This window comes from Xiphophorus hellerii, chromosome 20 (genome assembly GCF_003331165.1).
Source record: "Xiphophorus hellerii strain 12219 chromosome 20, Xiphophorus_hellerii-4.1, whole genome shotgun sequence".
Taxonomy (NCBI): Eukaryota; Metazoa; Chordata; class Actinopteri; order Cyprinodontiformes; family Poeciliidae; genus Xiphophorus; species Xiphophorus hellerii.
Window position 1 is genome coordinate 33,745,714 of NC_045691.1, and position 18,215 is coordinate 33,763,928.

At 47.7% G+C, this 18,215-nt stretch overlaps 1 protein-coding gene across 1 annotated transcript in view; it reads left to right on the forward strand.

Annotated features, from left to right (window-relative positions):
• The window catches only part of cntn3b (contactin 3b), a 102,264-nt gene that overhangs the window by 72,297 nt on the left and 11,752 nt on the right, over positions 1-18,215 (forward strand). Inside the window, exons 15-20 of the mRNA XM_032549459.1 lie at positions 2,462-2,764; positions 2,814-3,143; positions 3,450-3,682; positions 10,093-10,230; positions 15,573-15,765; positions 17,890-17,960. Of these exons, the coding sequence (XP_032405350.1) occupies positions 2,462-2,764; positions 2,814-3,143; positions 3,450-3,682; positions 10,093-10,230; positions 15,573-15,765; positions 17,890-17,960 (1,268 nt within the window). The remainder of the gene's footprint in view (positions 1-2,461; positions 2,765-2,813; positions 3,144-3,449; positions 3,683-10,092; positions 10,231-15,572; positions 15,766-17,889; positions 17,961-18,215) is intronic.

Genomic DNA, 18,215 nt, shown 5'->3' on the forward strand with positions numbered 1-18,215 from the left:
GAGCGTTACAGATTTGAAGTAAAGAACATTGAAATAATCAAACATCACACAAAAATATCCATCATCTGTACCCCCTGTCAAGAAAACTGGCATAAGGGTATGAGATCTTTCCAGGCACACGCAGAAAAAGATGCATAATGGCTTGGAAGAAATAAAGTAATCCTGTAGTTTGATTAAAAGTTAATTAAGTTGAATAAGTCTGAATAACATGAATATAAGTAATCACTCAATAACTTTCTGCAAAGCATCTCTGATTAATGATCTGTAATGATTTAAATATGTAATGATTATGTTAATGATTAACAACAAGGAAAAGATGTGATTTATTGTCAATGAATATGAAGTTATAATCATCTGAAATCAATTTAACAACAAGTTGAATGTGTTTACTGAGTTTTAATAGATAAAGTGAGTTATAGAATATAGCGAAGACGAATGTGCAGTACAGCCCTGAAAACAGGAAATGTCGCAAGCAGTTCTGAACAGATGGCCAAGGAGCACAGGAAGAAAGGAGAAGGACGGGAAATTCCACTGTGGTCAGCAAGCGGGTTGAGAAATGGGGGGGGACTTTTTCATGAGACACAGCGGCCGTGAAGGAAGTCACGTAGGCCAAACCTTCCCATACACACACATGGTGAGGAGAGGCATAAAAAGGGGCTGAAAAGAGGAACCAAGCTGTTCCCAGTCCGGCGGCGCAGAAGGAGAAACAACTCACATAGGAGCAGATTAAGCTACGGACCGCACTTCAGTACCACGGGGAAGCTCGGACTTCACACCGCTAAGAACGGACTGGGTTCCATCGCCCCATCTCTGGTTCTTTATTCGACCGCTGGTCTCGTCTCAACCCAGCCTTTTCAAACTCTGCAACAAGACTTGGAGGAAGGACAAAGGTCCCTCAGGGATAAAGAACTGGGTTTTGCAAAAGGATTCAGACCCTTTCTGCTTTGCTTCCTTTCTGAGGAGGGTTTTTTCCACACCAGGCAAAGACCTCAACCAAGGATGCAAGAAATTCCTGTTGCCAAAAGATCCACCATCTTCTGGGTATGAGTTGAATCTGCTCATTGAAATTCTATTTCAGAACTTGCGACTTAACTCCTAGGGAAAGGAGACAGAGTGGTATGATTGTACATGTAAATTTTATTACACTGTTTTTGATCCATATACGATTGATAATTGATTTGTATGTCGCATATCCCTGCTTAAGCTTGCTTAATAAATTTATACTACAAAATTCTGATGAGGTTGGTGGACATTGGAATTAATAGAGTCATTTAATCTTTGTCCAGTTCTTTTAATCAAGGTAAAACTAATGTACATGATTCCAGTAAATAGGAGGCTTCATAATTTCCTTTGGTGAGAGTAGATAATGACCCTGGGACTTACATCTAAGTCACTAAACATAATCTAGCCGATTCCAAGTGCAAGTTATGATTTAGAAAGTGGGCTACCGTTAACAGAAGTGGTTATTGGAATTATGCAGCTGCGAGGGCTACTCAGCTGATTGTTTCTTAACTGTAAAGGGTCATAACTTCTGGATTGGAGGTAGTTAGAGCTAGACGAACCACTTTCGCCACCAGTTTAAATAGATTATCTCTTATAGAGTACTCTTAGGGTAATACCCAGGACTCAGAGATTTTCCGGACCTGTTAGACGGAGAACTGGTCAGTAGGCAGCCCTGGGGAGTAGTGAGGAGTGGGCGGGGCTGACTATTGCAGGATAACCTACATGGCGCCCAACGTGGGGCGGCGCACAACTGAGTAGGCGGGCCCCAAAGACACCAAGTCAGTAAAAACAGATGTGAGACTCTGAATAGCTCACTTGGGTTTCTAACTCTTAGGGAAGAGAGTTAGTGGTGACTGATAAGGCCATCAGTCACAACCCTCGCAGTAACTGTATAGCATACAGGTGAGGGAAAGCTTCTACTGAGGATAGAATGACCAGATCCAGACAGTGAAGCCAGTAGCCAACACAGCCTGGACCCATCCCTACTCGAAAGCGCAAAGAGAGGCTTTGGGGGATAGGCGACTCGAAGACAAAGACAACTATGAGTGAGGAAGAAGAAAGAGGGGAACTGAATCCCCTACAGAAGCCAGCAATGGAACAAGAGGCAAGCGACATCGGCCAAGGCGGGAAAAATCGTCAATCCCTTCTTTCCCAATCCACATTGTCACAATTACCGGTAATGTTAATATTACTCGGTGATGGATTAGAATCCTGGACTGAGACAAATAAGAAGATGTTCTTTGAAGTCTCACTACAATCAGGACACTGCTCTGGACACAATGAAATACTTGATACAGACTCAGATGTACTACTGCTCCCGGCTTAGGAATGGTCACCGACTGGGGGTCGTCAAATGCCCGGTGAAAGTTACCAAGAAGCCGGAGGTTAAAGAGTGGCTGGAATGGTTCGCCGAGCTCCTGGAGGGATGGACGGCTGGCGAGTTGCGGATTGTCTACAGCCCCTCTGAAAAGTACGACAGGAGTAGTGAAAACCGCTACTTTGGCAGCAGGCATCGACGGGATCCTGGTGAACCATCTCGCTAGGGGTGTGAGTCAGTACAAAGAATGCAAGGAGGCCCTACAGAGGCTCCTGACCTACAAGGAAACCAAGAAGAAGGAGCGGGCCCTCGAAGAGGCAGGGTCGGAGGTGGCCGAGGCTCCGTCCCGACTGCCCAGCAGAGCCACGACACCGACTCACCAGCGGGAGCAACCTTCGAGGGTTCTGATAGACCTGACGGGCGGCAGCGACGACAACGACGGCGGTGAACAGCAGCGACAGCGGCAGCGACGACAACGATGAGGGTCCCTCAGCTCCACCTGGTCCATCGCGGAACGAGGACATCCCACCTGCACCGGCCAATGAGGACGACCCCGAGGGACAGCTCGTCGACAGTCTCACTAAGGAGCAGTGGGCAGCGATGGAGGAGGCGGCCAAGGAATGGTCCCCTCAACGGGACCCGGAGCTCGGGTTTCATCCCCGAGTCCACAGCACGGAGAGGAGGCCTCCACAGCCACCTGCGAAAACTTCAGCGGCCAGCAGTTCCGACGAGGACGAGGAGGAATCGGACGAGGAGCAGTGGGGCCCCGGCCGCCCCAAGAAGAAGATTCAGAAATCGGACACCTGGAAGGATGGCCCGAGAAGTTAGCCCCAATACCATCAGGGAGCCAGTCAGCATTAGACTGCAGATCCGGGCCTCCATGATTTATCAGGTTATTGGAAGGAATATGGGATCTTGAGGGTGATGGACTAGTTGTGTTCACCGATGACAGATACAAGATCCACAACAAAAACTTCCGTCGCAACCTTAAGGACCAGGCAGGAAAATGTTACAAAGCGGATTTAAGATTGCTGGAAGCCTCTTGTAGTCCAGCAACTCGAGGAGACGTAATAATAATGAAAGGCTACGGTCTCCCTTATGGCGCTGTAATCCTAGTCCCGATTGGCAGTATACCAAAAAGGAGAGAGTCTAGAAGAATATCGGAAGAAGATGTGGCACGGACTCGAGCGGGGCCTAGTGATGGCCAGCAACGAAAGCATGAGAAGAGTAATGGTGAGCGTGCAGGGACTGAGATCACCGGACTTACCAAGGGACACCGCCAGGTCGATTGCAGAGAGCGGAGTGGTGAATATAACCAGGACCAACAGTCATTTCTTCGTGTTCAAAGAGGTGGTGGTGGTGGTGGACCCCCGTCTGCATCGACTCCGCACTGAGCGAGGGGTGCAATTGGCGGCTGAGATGGAGGAGCAATGCCGCATTAGCCATCCATCACAAGAGATCAGGAAATATCCCTTAAAAATTCCCCAGAGTGAGGTTTCAAACACCACCCAGAAAGGTAAAGCCAAGGCCGTGCAGCCACCCAGGATAAAGATAAAGGAGGCACCTGTCGAACCAGGGTTCTCCGCAGCAAGGTACGTTAAGGAGTTCTCGTTTGAAGAGAGCCGCGGTGAACTGAAAAAACCCAATGCGGGAAGAGTCAAGAATGAGCAGCCGACGGTCCCGAAAGAAGAAGGACCGATGAAACCAGCTAAGATTCGACCGCTGAACTCCCCTGGGAAAGAACCTCTTCGACAACAACAGTATGAGGACATCAGCGACTCGGAGGACGAAGAGGAGCAACCGGAGATCGAACATCCTGGAGAAGAAGAAGAGGAAAGTGATCACGGCAGCGTCTTCTCCGACCCGAAGCAACCACCGACAGAGCACAAGACACTCCGAACAGGACAGCACCGGGGTAAGAAGAAAGAAATGGAAACCTTTGACATCGAGAAATCCTCTGAAAGACTGGCAAGAGACGTGACCTGGGGTCCAGTACAGGCTAAGGACGGACGGCGTACGTATGTACCCGAGGTCGGCCAAACTGAGTACCAGATCCCGGCAGGATGGGCCAGCAGATTGGGAGACCGGGTGCAGCTCGAGGTGGAAGCGACAATCGGAGAATGGGCCAACATCCTGATGACACCATCCTCCTCCACCCTAACAGCACACTATTCCCTGACTACCAACTTCAGGAACGCATACATTGGAATTATGTATGATGTGATGCTGCGACGACTGAAGAAAGCCGCCTACAAGTGCTCCAGGGAAACTCAACAGCAGCTGGACGAAGTGTCGGCTGATGAAGAGGAACCTCAGGCGACGTCTTCGGAGCCAGGACCGCAGATCCCGGCAAGACAACCAGAGGTGTCAGCTCAGCTACCTGCCACTAATACGGGACAGGACGCTTACGCCGAGCTGAAGAATCTAAGGTTAGTGATTAGGAGTAAAAACGCAGACGAAAACAATGAGGAGTATCTGAAAGATGTTTGGCCAACTGTGCTGTCTACCACCAACCACGAGGGAGCCAAAAAGTTGTGGCTGACCAGCGTGACCTCGGACCCGATGGTTGGAACAGATTCAGCGCAGAGCAACTATGAAAGGCTGGTGTTGGAGGACATGGATGATGAAGAGTCCCAGGTGAAGAGAGCCAGAGGACGGCTGGACAAGGGAAGCCGGTTGGAACCGCTGTGGCACACACTTAAGCAGACCGTTTCCCCTGCGAGATATGTGAAGGTACTGCGTGAGGTGACCAAAGGACGCAGAGGAGAGATCGTGTTCGTCAAGTTGCCAGTAAGAAGCACTACAATCGCTCAGATGGATGTAGCAGTGCAAGGATTCGACCTGGAACAGCAGTACTACGAGGACAAAAGGAAGAAGGAGGCTAGCCAACCGGCAAAGCCACCTGGAAGGGTTAACATCAGACAACCATCTAACTTCCAGGGTAGACCGTTCCAGCAAGGAGCACCGCCATCCAACTTCCAGAGCAGACCGTTTCAACAAGGAGCACCGCCATCCAACTTCAGGAACCGGCCGTTCCAGCAGAAACCACCAGGACCACAAGGGAAACCGACCAACCCTCCGGCTTCATCAAACCAGCCAGGAAAAGGTCAGTTCCTGACAGATGAGGAGTATAGGAAATTGAGCCCAGAAGAGAGGACGGCCCTCCGTGAGTCCCGTAAAGCCGGGGCCGGAGGGTCACCAAAGTAATGGCGTCCAGGTCGCGGGTCATTCTAGAAAATGCCTACTGGGAAGGGGACGAAATCTACGCTAAAGTGGAGGGAGTACCCTACCTGGTGGACACAGGAGCGGAGGTGTCTATGACCCGCAAAGACCTAAAAACAGCAGGACACCTGAAGGTTCAGTTTGCTAATGGAAAAGTAGAAGAAATGCCATATGGGACCTGGAAAGGAGTAGTGTGGGTGAAAGGTCCCTACAATCTCCTCACAGTAAAAGACTTAGACGAACTCAGTAAAAAGAAAGGCACACATCGCCGACTGGAGCGAAGGCTGACGAGCTTGAAAGCAAGATTAGTGAAAGTCGGCCCGACCCAAGCAGGATCGGAAAAGCAAGACTGGTACAAACCAGTTGACATACCAACGGTGATAGAACAGAAACTTGAAGAGAGTGACTTCTCCCCGGCTGGGAAAGAGAAGCTGCGTGAGATCATCGTTACGGCGCAGGTGGCACGGTTCAAAAACGATTGTGGGGATTTGGGCCCAAAGTTCGTTCATCACATCGAAGGTGGGGTTCATCCACCTGTTCGGCAGTACCCGTTGAACCCAGGAGCAGTCGAGGAGATGGACAAGATCGTGAAGGAACTGGGTGCCCTAGAGATCATCAGAGAGGAACTCAACCCGATCACCAACAGCCCCATCCAGGCGGTGAAGAAACCTGAATCGGCTGGAGGGGGTTGGAGACCAGTCATCAACTTCAAAGCCCTGAATCGGAGAACAATAGCGAACCGAGCCAGTCTAATCAATCCACAGGGAGCGCTAAAAACCCTTCGAGTAAAGAAGTTCAAGTCATGCATCGACCTAGCCAATGGATTTTTCTCTCTACGCCTCGCCAGACAATCGCAAGGTAAAACTGCGTTCACCCACAAAGGCAAAAGCTATGTGTGGCAAAGGCTACCCCAGGGATACAAGAACTCCCCAAATGTGTTCCAGTCAGCAGTAATGGAAGTATTGGGGGACGTAGGTGCAACTGTGTACATTGATGATGTTTTTATCGCTGACGACACAGAAGAAGAACACCTAGAGAGACTACAAAAAGTGGTTGAAAACCTCACCAAGGCAGGTCTGAAACTAAACCTCAAGAAATGTCAGTTTGGACAGTTCCAAGTGAACTATCTGGGTTTCGAAGTCACGTCAGACTTGGGGCTCTCGGACGGGTACAGAGAAAAGCTGACAAACATTCAACCACCTCAGTCAGAAAATGACTTGCAGAAAATATTGGGATTGTGCAACTATGTCAGAGACCATGTACCCAATTATCAGAAGTATGCTAAACCTTTGTACCACTGCCTGAGAAAAAGTGAGGACGACGAGAAAGACGGAAAAAGACCCTGGGTTTGGACAGCGGCGAATCAACAGAACCTAGAGGAACTGAGGAGGGCCATTCAAGCAGCTGTGAGATTGGAGCCAAGGAGTTTGTCAGAAAAACTAGTGGCAGAAATCCGCTGCGAGAATGACGACGCCATGATCAAAGTGAGTAACGAGAATGGAGGCTTGGTTACCCTGTGGAGCTACACCCTGACTTCTGTTGAAAAGAAATACCCGCAGGAGGAGAAAGAGCTAGCAGTGTTAGCTCGCTATTGGGGTGTGCTGAAAGATTTAGCACAGGGACAACCAGTTAAAGTCATCACACAAAGCCAAGTTCACAAGTACCTAAGAAAAGGGACTGTGGAAAGTACTAAAGCAACCAATACTCGGTGGGGAAGATGGGAGGACATCTTGCTGGACCCGGAGCTTGAAATTGGGCCAGCACAACCCACCAGTAAGAAACGAACACCAGAGACACCTGAAAAGCCAGGACAACCGGAATGGACAATTTACACCGATGGATCCAGGAAGGGGTCCGACCAGTCAGCATACTGGGGATTTATTCTGAAGCAGGATGGCAAAGAGAAATGCCGTCAGAAAGGAAAGGCCCCCGGTAGTGCTCAGGCCGGAGAAGTGACGGCAGTACTGGAAGGATTGCTGGAGCTGGTGAAAAGGAAAATCAAAAGTGCCAGGTTAGTGACCGACAGTTACTACTGTGCTCAGGCCCTTAGAGAGGACTTGGCCATATGGGAAGAAAATGGGTTCGAGACAGCAAAGGGCAAGCCAGTGGCACACAAAGATTTGTGGAAAAAGATTGCTGAGCTAAAACTGCAGTTGGAAATAGATGTTGAGCATCAAAGAGCACACACGCATGAGGGAGCTCATTGGCGTGGGAATGATGAAGTGGACTGTTATGTCCAACAAAGAAAGATCGTCTTTGTCGGTACCGAGAAGTGGGACAGTACTCCCAGAGGACGGGAGGTCCCAGAAGAATACGTGGTCGAGGTCGTGCGGAGCGTGCATGAGGCCCTTGGACATGCAGGCGTACGACCCACCCGTAAGGAACTGGAGGAGCAAGATCTTTGGATCCCAGTAAAACAAGTCCAACGCGTGCTAAGGGACTGTGAAGTGTGTGGTCAATACAACGCAGGTCGCCGCGGGCAGCGGATGGATGGGTTGTCCATCAAAAGCACGGTCCCCTGGGGCTCAGTCTGCATGGATGTTGCAGGTCCCATGGGGATAACAGGAAGGAGAGGTGAGAAGTACCTCTTAGTGCTGGTGGATTCTATGTCGGGGTTTGTAACTACAAAAGCAGCCAGGAAAGCAAACGGCAATAGTGTTGTCGGCATGCTGGAACAAGTATGCAGTGCCCTGGGAATCCCGAAAGAGCTGCGCACGGACAATGGGACTCATTTCCGTAACTCACAGGTTGACCAGTGGTGTCAGAAGTATGGAGTAATGCGAGTTTACTCGCCACCCTACACCCCACAAGCTAACGGAGTGGTGGAACGAGCCATTGGGTTAGTGAAAAGCTGGATAGCTAAAAATGCTAACACCAACAGCTGGAGCACCCAAGCGGTGGAAATAGGGCAGGCCCTGAATGACAGAAGCAGAGCCGAAAGACCCGCCCCCGCGATGGAACTCAACCAACGGCCGTTCACCACGAAGGAAGTGGGGCGGGGCTCCAGCGACAAAAAGGAGAAGCTGACGCCCAGAGTGCCATTCCGAGAGGGACAGCGCGTGTGGGTCAAAGCAAGAGAGCAACCTGTACATGCAGCAGTGAAACCCAAGTTTGACACAACTGACATCGTCAAGCAAGTACTGGACAGGAACACAGTATTGCTGGAAAGAAAAGGGATCCAAGGAGTTGAGCAGCTCAAGCCAGTTCCTGACTAAAGTGAAACAGAAGCCGGTGAAATGGCCAGTGAATCATGTACCATTCCACCCTATCTCGGACTGGCCACCGTGAAAGGGGTGGTTGTAATTAGAAGAACACCTTCAGGGATTTGGGCAGGACGAGCCCTGAAGAAATTGGATTGGGCTAAAAATGGAGTCCTGTCAGAGGAGAGAGAACTGCTGGAATGGAAGAAAGCTAAGAGTAACTGTCCGGTTTGTCTAACAGACCACCATCTCCCCATCATCTGGGAAGGACCGGGCCGTGAGAAGCCAAGGCACCAGGGGGCTACCGCAGAGATGCTACAACATCTTCGCGTCTCCCCGGTCACGGTATTGAACAATACAGTCTGTGGGAACTGCCGAGTGTGTTACCTGCCCCGACTTAAGTTGGAAACCCAATGGGGGTCCCCATTATCTTGAACCACTGCAAGGACTGTATTGTGAAATTACAGTTAATGACATGATCATTTGGACCACATCACCAAGCATGGCGAAAACCATAATACAGAGGGAAACGACTCCAGAATGTTATATATTTAATAACACCAAGCTTCCATTGAAATTGGAAATTGACAGGGTCTACCCCAATCCACCACACCAGAGGATTTATACTCCGTCGTCCTGGGGGTACCGCACCAGGCTAACTCTGCATGGACAATCATTGTACACCTACATTTCAGTGCCTGCCCCAATAGGGTACAAACACGAATCCTGGTATGACCAGGCGCTGAAAACTGGCACCGCCCAAGGCCCGTTTCCTCGGCCGGATTACTGGAGGGTGTTCCACTGGAAGTGGGTGTGGAGGGGGTTGGAGCCTGATTTACCCTACCCCTCTCCCATATTTACAGCCCTGCAGCAGAGAAGGGCCACCAGACGGGTTGGAAAGAACCCTGCCAACCAGGGCCACCTCAAGGCTTTGAGGAAAATCTGTGCAAAGCCTGATACATCGGACCCCAGAGAAGCACTAATCTGGCCAAGATGGATGCTATCGGCATGAGACGCCGGCCTGCAGACCCGGAGTTGCTGGATGTTACATCGGACTCAGACAGCTCTACTGACACTGACGACGACTCGGAAACCTCTAACGAACCTTTGCTACGGAAAACGACTACGATAACCGGAAAGTCCCTATGCCTGAAAGGGCTGCTAACGCTTCTTGCCCTGCTGTTTGCTGCTGCTGTTCTTGCTACTATCTTCTACTTCATCGGAGTTGGACCGTGGTATCTTACGCATACAAGAGTCACCTACGGACATTCCAAGTACGCCAACTTCAATTGTTGGAACACAAACACCACGGCTATTTTTGTACCATGGGACAACGAAACTTCTGTCCAGAACCGAACCGGACTGTTCGCCAAAGACAACGGGAAAAAGTACGTGGAACGCCGAGCTTTCAAATTGAACGACTCCACACTGGACGACCTTCTGAATCGTACCTGGGAGATCTACAACTACGACCTCCTCGAGACTGGAGTGCTATGCTGGATACGGGTTCTGCAAAACAAAGAGCGACGGACCGTCAGATGCAACTGGATTCACCCAGACCGAGGTATGCCAGAATGGCATTGCAACATGGCCTGTAGGTCGCTGCTACTGTTGCCAAATCAAGGGTACTGGGATACCGAAGTAGTATACCCAGCCCCACACAGGTCCTCAGGCTGTCGAGCCTGGCTTCCCCGAGAGGAGTTTTGGGGAGATTATCACCTGAATTGCAGGGTGGATGACACCATCCCAACTGCACCGCCGGGGAACTGGACCTACCGAAATGCCTCCCGAGGTAATCTTCCAGTCAATGCAACGATTTCGCCTACATCAGCCAATTTGACTAACATGACGGCTTTCCTGATCAGACAAGGACCTAGACAGTTTATGTATCAGGCCGAGCAACAGCACTGTTACAAACACCACTTTCTTTGGTTAAATCCTTGCCTCTGGAACAAGTTTGTGAAATGTGTAGGACAGAATTATATAGTATCAGCCATAGAAGAGTATTGGGCTGATTTTTGGCACTCTACACGTCCACACCGTACGGAAATTGAACCCTGGCTGAACAACACGTTCCCGTGGACATACATAGCCAAAGACCAAACGTTCTTTATGGGAGACTTCCCAGAGGGGACAGTTCGTTCTCACACTGGATTAACGGATCTATACATTGCCAACTTGCGCACGCAACCCCTTCCGACTCCCGATGACCTTCTCACCGTTCCTCAAACGGACTTTGCAAAAATTGACAAGTGTGTTGCAAACAGAATTTTTGAGAGCCTAAATGACACCTGCTGGAAGAAAACCCTCTCATCGCCACGGTGCGACCTCTGGCAGGTTGGCAACGCTTTGCACTCTACCTGGAGATATAACTGCCCTGATCCTGATAAAGCTCCTACGGCTAAATGGGCCCTACGAGCCTGGTACGAGGATTACTACCGGAAGTGGGACTACGAGTGGTGGGGACTCCAACAACATGAGGTTGAAGCCTGGGTAACACCATGCCTTAGAGAATCAACAAACTATTGGGTAAAGTACCAGTACATCGCTACGGTCTACTCTAAGGAACGCATGATTTGGCCTACGATTTTTTGGAGACCGGACAGTTACGTCAGCCCAAGACCTTGGCGCATGACCTGTAAAAATAACACCAGAAATATCCTTGAATGTGTAATAGGTTTGGCCAGACGACCCTGCGGAGAGCTCCGAGGTTGGGAAAGTTACTGCAAGGACCACTATGCAGATGTGTATGACACTCACTCTTCTGAGGTTACTTGGCGAAAGTTCAATGGAACATGGCGAAGGGCGATAGTGAGCGGACGGACCTGCACCGATGCAATTCTAGGATATCATCTCCAGAAGCGCAAGAGTATACTTGGTCTCCCTGTTCCGTTCATCCCAGACTCCCTTATGGCCATCGCGGAAGGACATGCTTTCCGTAAAAGTCTGTGTGATGGCAACATAGACTCAGGGTTTGACTGGGTAGGACCTAACCTTTTGTATTCCAATCTCACCTGCTCCACCACTACGGAGAATTGGCAGCAATGTGGCGAAGGCCCTGATCAACATGATTGTTACTGGTACGAGACTATGGGGGCAACATTGGTGGCCGCTATTTCTGAGGTTGCGGAAGAAGTTGCTCATGTGGTGGAAGAGGGCCTCAACATTGTTGAACAATGGTTGATGAGTGCTTTGAGTCTGCTGTGGCCATACCTCTTGGGCCTCCTGGGCGTCGCTGTGGCGTTGATCATCGGTAAAATCGTCCTGGAGGCGTGGCTAAAAGCACTGTGTCGTTGTAAAAAGAGGAACTACCAGCCCCTTCCCCCGAAGGAGGAGCCTACTTCTGCATAAGAGAGAGCTGCCGTGTGCCTGCGAGCCATTCAACCTTCACCGCAGCTGCCGAGAAGACCTGATCCAGAGCAACCATCATCGGACATCATGGACACCGACACCAACTCTTCGACTAACTCTTCAATCAACCCGTCCAATCCTAACTCACTTTTTGCACCGATTCAAGTGAGTACCCTTGAGCATTTAGGGATTACCCTGGCCTGGGTAGTCTTCTGCCACACCGGTCCTTGGCCTAAGGAACACCCTATGAGGATCTTTGTCGCGCTACAAGGATATGCCAAGCTGATCCTCCGTCCCATCGTTCTCCACAAATGGGGGTTGGCTTCATCCCTTTTCGCTTGTTACCTGATGGGCCGTACCCGCATTAATTGGCGCAGGGGTGTTGTGGTTTGCCTATGGCTCATCACCGATACCACAGCCCTGATATTGGAATTGGTCCTTGGGGGCATACAAGCCACACGAACCGCCCCATTTAAGATCCTCACAGCTATTCTAGAAGGGCTATTCGCAGTATCTATCCTCATCTATTTAGCGCGCCAGGCCTTGTCTATCAAGGGTCGGGGAAGGCGAATTTGGATGCAGAAATGGATAATTCTGGCTCTTTGGGCAACGGTTTGGGGGATCCTGGTGGTCCTCTACTGGCTCCGTGAGACCTCGGACCTAGCCATTGTTGTATGGCTGATGACCTACGCGGCAATATTCCATGATTCAGCTCATGTCTATGATCGAGGTGAACCCGCTCCGGATCATGACATTCCGGCTCCTGTGATTAATTCACCTTGGCTCGCAAAATACGCCGGCTCACGGGCTTAAACCAGCCTACTCTCTCAGCTTTCGCTTTTGCATTTTCGTCGTTGTAAGTACATGTAGTTAATCAATAACCACTGATCATGAAGTTACCTGGGTTACTGTTTCTCCTCAGGCATCAACCTGCTGTGTGGGGTGTGGAATAACTGCAGAATCTTATGGATTCATTTGGGTTGCATCGTCTTCCCGCTGGTGTCACAAATGCGTGAACGCCAATTTTACCAATGTAACGGCAATCCTCTGCGCCACAGGGCTGGAGGATTTGCCCTACATAGCGGATTCCACCTCTAGATCCCTGGAACGGGTGCACAAAATCGTGTGGACCTCTGCGTTTGGCCTAGACGACGACGACTTCACAACATCTCCGTTGTATACGGGACTACGGCTGCCCGTGATTCATAAGTTATGGGCACACCAAATTACTCGGCAATGCCTCCCAACTTTACATCTGTTGGACGGCCGACTTGTGGCGGTGGGCGACTACCTTCCGCCTACACGTCCCGGGTCTCCAGATTTGTTTATCGACGTCGGATGCCAAACCAGCAGTGCGACTAACGAGAGAGGTACCCAAACTGAGAACCTCAGTTCATCTCCCCAAGCATGCCAGACTGAGGACATCCTTTCCCCTTCATCTCCATCACCAAGTGATATGGATTTCCAGAATCTGCTGGCAGAATTGGAAGGCTACTGCAACAACCCGTCCGCGCTGCCAGACTTTGGCATGGACTTGCCTTCGCCTCTGCAGCCTCCGCTGGAGCGTTCCACCCTTTCCGTCTCAGGTGAAACTACCCTCGACAACGATTTGGGTGCAGAACACTGGCTTTCTCCGCCATCCAATCTGTCGGAGTATGAGGTTGTGGATTCCTGGACACCTTCATCGTCTCCGGTTACCTGCTATGAGCGGGACATCCTCACTGCCACTTGTGGTGATGGACTTGATCTCTTTTGACTCTGGACTCTGTGTTTTCTGCGCAGCACCGTCCGATCTCATGGAGGGGGTGTCAAGAAAACTGGCATAAGGGTATGAGATCTTTCCAGGCACACGCAGAAAAAGATGCATAATGGCTTGGAAGAAATAAAGTAATCCTGTAGTTTGATTAAAAGCTAATTAAGTTGAATAAGTCTGAATAACATGAATATAAGTAATCACTCAATAACTTTCTGCAAAGAATCTCTGATTAATGATCTGTAATGATTTAAATATGTAATGATTATGTTAATGATTAACAACAAGGACAAGATGTGATGTATGGAAAAAATGTGATGGATTGTCAATGAATATGAAGTTATAATCATCTGAAATCAATTTAACAAGAGGTTGAATGTGTTTACTGAGTTTTAATAGATAAAGTGAGTTATAGAATATAGAAAAGACGAATGTGCAGTACAGCCCTGAAAACAGGAAATGTCGCAAGCAGTTCTGAACAGATGGCCAAGAAGCACAGGAAGAAAGGGGAAGTACGGGAACTTCCACTGTGGTCAGCAGGCAGGTTGAGAAATGGGGGGGACTTTTTCATGAGACACAGCGGCCGTGAAGGAAGTCACGTAGGCCAAACCTTCCCATACACACACATGGTGAGGAGAGGCATAAAAAGGGGCTGAAAAGAGGAACCAACCGTTCCCAGTCCGGCGGCGCAGAAGGAGAAACAACTCACAGAGGAGCAGATTAAGCTACGGACCACACTTCAGAACCACGGGGAAGCTCGGACTTCACACCGCTAACAAAGGACTGGGTCCCATCGCCCCATCTCTGGTTCTTTATTCGACCGCTGGTCTCGTCTCAACCCAGCATTTTCAAACTCTGCAACAAGACTTGGAGGAAGGACAAAGGTCCCTCAGGGATAAAGAACTGGGTTTTGCAAGAGGATTCAGACCCTTTCTGCTTTGCTTCCTTTCTGAGGAGGGTTTTTCCACACCAGGCAAAGACCTCAACCAAGGACGCAAGAAATTCCTGTTGCCAAAAGATCCACCATCTTATGGGTATGAGTTGAATCTGCTCATTGAAATTCTATTTCAGAACTTGCGACTTAACTCTTAGGGAAAGGAGACAGAGTAGTATGATTGTACATGTAAATTTTATTACACTGTTTTTGATCTATATACGATTGATAATTGATTTGTATGTCGCATATCCCTGCTTAAGCTTGCTTAATAAATTTATACTACAAAATTCTAATGAGGTTGGTGGACATTGGAATTAATAGAGTCATTTAATCTTTGTCCAGTTCTTTTAATCAAGGAAAAACTAATGTACATGATTCCAGTAAATAGGAGGCTTCATAATTTCCTTTGGTGAGAGTAAATAATGACCCTGGGACTTACATCTAAGTCACTAAACATAATCTAGCCGGTTCCAAGTGCAAGTTATGATTTAGAAAGTGGGCTACCGTTAACAGAAGTGGTTATTGGAATTATGCAGCTGTGAGGGCTACTCAGCTGATTGTTTCTTAACTGTAAAGGGTCATAACTTCTGGATTGGAGGTAGTTAGAGCTAGACGAGTCACTTTCGCTACCAGTTTAAATAGATTATCTCTTATAGAGTACTCTTAGGGTAATACCCAGGACTCAGAGATTTTCCGGACCTGTTAGACGGAGAACTGGTCAGTAGGCAGCCCTGGGGAGTAGTGAGGAGTGGGCGGGGCTGACTATTGCAGGATAACCTACAAGGCATTTTTTATTTTTCTTTCAAATTACATTTTTTTTCTTTTTTTTCAGTCCCGGAGGTTGTCAATGGCAACATGCTAACTGCCACTGTGGTCGGTCTGAATGCCTGGGTGGAGTACGAGTTCAGGGTGGTGGCCCGGAATGTTGTGGGCCTCGGAGAGCCAAGTCCAGCTTCGGCCAAGACCAGAACAGAAGATGCTAGTATGTAAAACTATCTTCCATCCAGATTCAATTCAGATTGGGTGTTTGCATATTTTAGTCAAATTTTAGTCAGAGACAGCGTGTGTGAGTATATGTTTTTTTCTGAAGGCAAGTGTATGAAAATTTGGGACTTATACTTTAGAGAAGAACCAAAGATGTTTTCTAAATGTGTATGATAAAGTTAGAGTTCCTTCTCTGGTTTAAGACATCTGTAAAAATATGGGAATTTTTTAAAATCATTTTCAAGTCTAGAAGAATTGAGAGGTTAGTGCAAATAATAATAAATAGCACCTAATTATTACCCTGCTTGGTTAAACAGAGCAGTGACACCTTCTTGACAAAGAGAAAAATATTTAACAGCAGTTCCAAAAAAACATTTGAGATGCTAAATTTACTTTTAGAAATATTTTAGCACATACAAACTATTATGACATTTGTAGAAAGCCATTAACATTAACCTTAAACTTCAAAGAAGAACCAACAACAGAGTATCAAATAAAAAATTAATGACCTGCTACAACTATAAACCCACAAGAGAGGTAGAGGGAGAAGTGAAAGGTCATCAGTTGTCTTGAAACGCCAAGTTAAAGGGAAAATGTTCCTGTCAGTCAGAGCTTCACACAACAACCCTTTAGTTCCTCCATCCACTCTGCATGTTGTTGAAGCACACAGCGCTGTCAGTCCATTGGTCTGTTTAAACAGCTGTCAGAGCTGGAGGGTGGAGTTTGTATTTTACACTCCAAAGCAGTATAACATTGTCTGATTAAGATAAACATTTTTCTTTAGAAACCCTAACCTTACTGCTTATGGTAAATAATTGGTAAATAACCGGTTACAGTTTATGTTTACCGAATTAAACAACAGGAAACAGAAAGAGTAGTCTGCCTAAAGGGGCAGTATTATGTAAAATTGTTATGTTTTAGCTTTACACCATGTTATAATGTCCAAACATACGTAGAGTGTTGTCTTGATCCTTTGTTGCATGTTTGTGGCAACCATTCAGCTGTGCAAAATGCCTGGTAAAAATGTTGTTAAAGGGTTAATAGAGAAGCCATGTTGTGATGATTTCCTGAAGGCGGAGTATCAGAAAGAGTAGGAGTTTCTTAAAGAACCACAGGCCCAATTACAAGATATTTTTTAAGTCATTTTGAAATATATTTAGGATTTTTACAACTAACAGTTATTTCACTGTGCTATAAAATGGCTCCATTAGCTTGGAAAACATTGATACCTCCCCTTTAAGAGTTAGTTTGTAGAAAAAAACATGATGGTATCAATATTATAGCAGGTAATGACTTTATCTGCTGACATTTAACAGCAGTTCAGCAGACACTAACTAGGTTTAATTACATCTAATTTGTCACTTTGACAAATTACAGTGTGACACATCCAGCTCATGAGATGATGCATCGTATTAGTTTCTGACAAAACTAGATCTTAGAAATATTATTTTCCATTTATTGTTTTTATAAACAGTGTAAAGGTTTCACAGATTACAAACTATGCACTAAACTGCAATCAGTCCAACACACTCTTATGTATCTAGGTTGTAACCCTACACCTCACTCCAAAAAAAGCTGAAATTTGCAGATCTGTTCCATCATTCTCAGTATTTTAGACCTTGAGCAACACAGACTTAACTTGAACAAGAAGTATTGCAGTGCAAGACCCCTAAAGGTGACCTCGAAGTTAGAGACAAGGGAAACCAGAGTGCAGGAAACAGGAAATCCAATAAAAAACGTGTTTTTCATTCAACCCCGCTTGAAAAAAACACCGATAGTAATCCAATTCTAACAGAGGTTACTAAAGCAGAGCTGCTCATACAGACTGAGTGGTCATTTCCCCCTACCCCCCAAAACATGCTACATTGCGCAAACAGGCAAATGGGAATAGGAACATAGTGAACTGAGTCAAAATGTCATGGAAAGATATTATGAATGTTGGCTTGCTGGGCTTGCACCGTGACATTTGGCTAACGTCTGTAATTCGGAATTCAGTGGAAGGATTGCCGGAGTATTTGTCTCCGGCTGCCTCGACATAGGGCTGCGTGTGCATTTCAGGTTTTCCGTGGAGCTTTGTAAACTGCGTTCTAATTGCTTCCCTCTTTGGGATTTTACCTCTTAGTTCCTGATACAGCTCCCACTGATGTTGGAGGTGGTGGCGGCACAAAGTCTGAATTAGTGATAACATGGGAGGTAAGTCATCTGTCACATTTTTTACGCTTCTCTCTGTTGGCAAGTAATGGTTTTGCTTAATTGTGCAGAATTGAGTGGAGCAATTTTATGACCTACATTAGAGGGGAGACACCCCTCATCTGGCTCAGCTACAGAGAGCTCTCCAAAAAGAGAGCACTTCCTTCTGAAGGGCTTTGCACTTTAGCTACAATTACCAAATCACACAGGAGGAAAAGATAAGGTAAAAAGGTTACCGAGGAGACAGACGGAGGAAGT